General features: G+C 40.8%; 2 protein-coding genes across 2 annotated transcripts in view; one reads left to right on the forward strand and one right to left on the reverse strand.

The window, feature by feature from the left end:
• Positions 1-1305: 1305 nt before the first annotated feature.
• On the forward strand, positions 1306-1887 carry SARC_11369 (hypothetical protein; the record flags this gene model as incomplete). The annotated part of the gene is made up of 2 exons (XM_014294546.1): positions 1306-1719; positions 1765-1887. Exons 1-2 carry the CDS (start codon positions 1498-1500, stop codon positions 1885-1887), a joined length of 345 nt encoding a protein of 114 aa, XP_014150021.1. The 5' UTR covers positions 1306-1497.
• Positions 1888-2837: 950 nt separating this feature from the next.
• Positions 2838-4030, reverse strand: part of SARC_11370 (hypothetical protein) — a gene marked incomplete at its 5' end in the record, with an annotated part of 3587 nt that continues 2394 nt past the window's right edge. Inside the window, one exon of the mRNA XM_014294547.1 lies at positions 2838-3259. Within this exon, the coding sequence (XP_014150022.1) occupies positions 3152-3259 (108 nt within the window). The remainder of the gene's footprint in view (positions 3260-4030) is intronic.

Consider the following 4030-nt stretch of genomic DNA (forward strand, 5'->3'; position numbering starts at 1 on the left):
TGGGTTGAGACCTGTAGTCTCTCACTCGATGAGGATATTCGGATGGTTGAACCATTAGTGTTGGTTGGTCGGTTGCCTACTCCTCGGAAACAGGAAGCAGCAAAACATATTGCGTATGCACAGCAACCTTAGAAAAGTTATGCAGATATTAATCGTATTGATTGTTCAACGTTTGCAGTAGGACGGCAAGTTTTGTATAGCCCTATGGCAGTTACTGCAAACAGTAAGTTAGAGAAGGATTGGGTGGGGGCAGCAGTAATGACAGCTTTGTTTCCCCTGTGATTTATTCTATACATGATGTGGGTTTGAAAATAAAGGAATTCCGCGTGTATGTAAGAAACTTAAGGCTTATGTTAAACCTGTAGATCAGGTGGAGAAACTCCCTCGGGGCAATTTTTCTACTTCTATTTTTGAGCAATATATGCTTTATGCTTTTCCTATACATGATATTGCGTCGAAGAAACACCAGGAACTAGTCAATTTTTTTTCGGGTCTGCAAGTCGGCCATCCATTTTCAATACAGTCGCAATGTGACCTATAAGGAGTGGGTCCGTTTACACGATGAGCATCACCACCAGCATACGGATAACTGGAAAGAGGTGCATGTCAACTTTCGGTTCCATCGGTACCAACTATTCAGTCGACACAAGTCCCAACCCCTTTAAATCCGGCGCCTGGGAAGAGGACTGTTCTTTTGTTTTGGGGTAGTAGCGGCAAGGTAACCTTAAAGAACGATCTAGGCACACCGTGCGCGCAGGCAACAGAAAAATTGTCGACAAGGCCTGCTATCACATAATTCAAACTCTAGGAGGTATTAATCACTAGCAGCATTGAGCCTACCGAGGGTGTGTGGTGTGACGGCGGCTGGGTGGAAATCACCAATCAAAGGGACTTGATAGACGATGAGTGGGCTGTGGAATACATAAAGGATTTCTGAATTTCGAAGTCGCTCGGGTAGTTGAGGTAGATACCTATATTATTGATGCTATATCGCTAAAGACCAGAACATGTGCTAAATCGCTAAAGACCAGAACAGGTGCTATATCGCTAAAGACCAGAACAACACCGGCGCCTATGTACATCAACATACCGCAGGATTTATCCCTGATGACACCGCAGAGTCTTTCAAACAAGTTTAAGAAGATGGCTGTGCAGCCACGTATGCCTAGAATCGATATACCAAGGGGTGCAAGAATCACACGACCTACTGAATCGAGGTCTACGTTTCAAGGAAGTCAAATTTGCACCCATTCAAGGTAGTGGTTTGGCTGATAAGGTAAACGGGTGCTTGGATGGTGAAGGGGGGTTTTTTCACCATCAAATAACGTCGGCGGCAAATCATCCCTGTTCTGTCCGCAGCTGGATTCATTGCAAGTGTGTCTTCTTGCTCAGGATGCTGATATTGGTGTATCAAACTTTAGGGATCTGTGAAGGTATCAAAACTCAGAACAGTTGTCTTGAACTTATTTCGACCCGTGTACTCGTCAGTACAGGAGAATGAATCGACAGACTCGTCGAGGCAATGACGAGGGAAAGACGAGTGCGCCGAATGAGAGAAAGGGCTCTACCCTAACCCCTTTGGCAGAGGTTGTTTGCCTTGTAACAGTGCTGGACAAATTCTCCAACCCAATTCGCTCTTCTGCATGGGCGAATCCATTACTAAGTGTGTACACGGTGCACACAGGTGCTTCCAAAGGTACTCGAACTTTGCCGCACCAGGTATGGCTGGTGAGTGCTATTGCTCGAATCCTTCTTATTGCGTAGAAGCAGGGTCGAGGCTTCAACTCAACATCACCAGCGCCACCACCAGCTGTTAGGAGGATTTTCTATCCTGACAAAGGTGTGGAGGTCGTGTCGCTAACAGATAACTGTCCAGAAACGAGTTGAACGAAAATATTGGTACTCAAATCCTTCAAATCTGTAATATGAACTGCAGTTTTGAAGGCGACAACTTGGGCCTACATGTCACTTGGTATAGCCCAGTATTTGTGAATATACTTACAACGCTATACATACTCCCTAAAGGCTACGACAAAAATCGTGCCGGGAAACGAACTGCTGGGTATATACTCCACAGAATATAAAAATGTTACTTCACATTTCAATGTCGAGTTGTCTGAACATAAGAGTTTGAGGCGACGGCAGGCAATATCACCGATTGCTTCTGCGCCTGCAAGTGCCAGCGTATCTTATATCGCGAAAAACGATGAAATTGAAACCAACAGCACAGAAGCATCGATATGTCCCAGTCTGCCAGCCTTATCGGCTCCGGTGACTGCTTCATAGTCGACGAGCGTTTCTTAGAGCGAAAGCGAGACGTATACGGAGGCGAGTAATTTGATTTCAAATCCAATTTGGCTTTGCTGTTTAATAGAGATCTACGATGACCTTTTAATAAAAGAATCTGATTCTACGAAAAGAATCCATCGCAGAAGCGAGTGGTCAACTATTTATAGCATTTCTTATTTACAAGCCCTGTATTATTATTTACAAGCACAGTATTATCGTCCTTCCGGAACAAAGTAGTAGATCGTGATTTAGACGACGGGTTAAATCCGTGCGAGCAAGATTGTGATAGTAATATCAATAATCTTAGGCGCATTTGACCGCTTTTGCATCAATCAAAATTCGAATAAGACAAACGGTCTGAGGTTGCGAGATTTTAGTTGCATTTAACAACCGAAGTCGATGGAAAACGCGCACAGTTTATTATTTTAATTGACAAATGGTGCGTGGAAGGTACAAGGGGCCTTGACTGTTCAGATCGGGCGAAGCCTATAGGATCATTAGAGTTCTGCAACACTCCCAAAAAGAAACATACACTAGGATTTAGTAAGGAGGCTATGTCTGGGAGAAAAAAATCATTTGAGAATTATCTTGCAATGGCTGTCCTCGAAAGAGGTTAGAGTGAGATGTTGATTTTGTATCTATCTCCAGGAATATATAAGTAATTTTTCATATAGGTATTTGAATGTGAGGCGTAGATTTATTCGCAGAGAATAAGAGATCAGTCACCATGTTCATAAGCGCAAACTCGCTTGCCAGTTCAGACGAGCACTCGAACGAAGTCTAGTTCCAAAATAGGCCGAGTAGTTCTATTTAAAGATTATACAACAGGCCGAATCAGTTCATGTGGCGTTCCTTCTAAAGCTCAGGCAATTGCACCAGCAACTCCCTTCCTATCGCGCAGCCTCATGATTGCACTCGCCAGATTGCCGAGCACAGTACGACAGCGCTCCTGCGCTTGCTCCAAACCGACCTGTTCGCACATGATAATGCGAAATGATCAAGTATCTCATTTCCAGACCGAAGCTTGTACGCCTATGTATTAATACGCACACCATGAAAATTTGCACACATACAAACTTTCCGGAATTTTGCACCAACCTTGCATACGTGACCGTGAATATATACCCGAAAGACCCTACTCTTAGCCTTTTGCCCACATGCAATATTTTTCCAGCGAAAGAGAACTAAAACATTCCGAAATAACCGAACCACCGAACCATCAACTTGAATAACACTTGAACGAAGAATCATCGTCGAAAAATGGCAGTTATAGGCCTGTGATTGATATACGTTTCCTCTCAGCCCGCCCCGATACAGGGATAAACTTGATGTATACAGAACTAATTTCCAATAAACAGTCATTTATTTCGAAGAATTACACTATATAAATATATATATATATAAATATAAATATATATATATATATGTATATATATATACACACACACACACACACACACACACACACACACACANATAAATATATATATATATATAATATATGTATATATATATATCGAATAATATTAATATATATATATATATATATATCTGTTATATATATATTTACATATATACATATGTACATACATACATATATATATATACATATATATATATCTATATCTATATATATGTATATATTTATATATACATACATATATATATATATATATATATATATATATATATATATATATATATATATATATATATATATATATATATACACACACACACG

This window comes from Sphaeroforma arctica (assembly GCF_001186125.1).
Source record: "Sphaeroforma arctica JP610 unplaced genomic scaffold supercont1.1652, whole genome shotgun sequence".
In the NCBI taxonomy this organism is placed as follows: domain Eukaryota; class Ichthyosporea; order Ichthyophonida; genus Sphaeroforma; species Sphaeroforma arctica.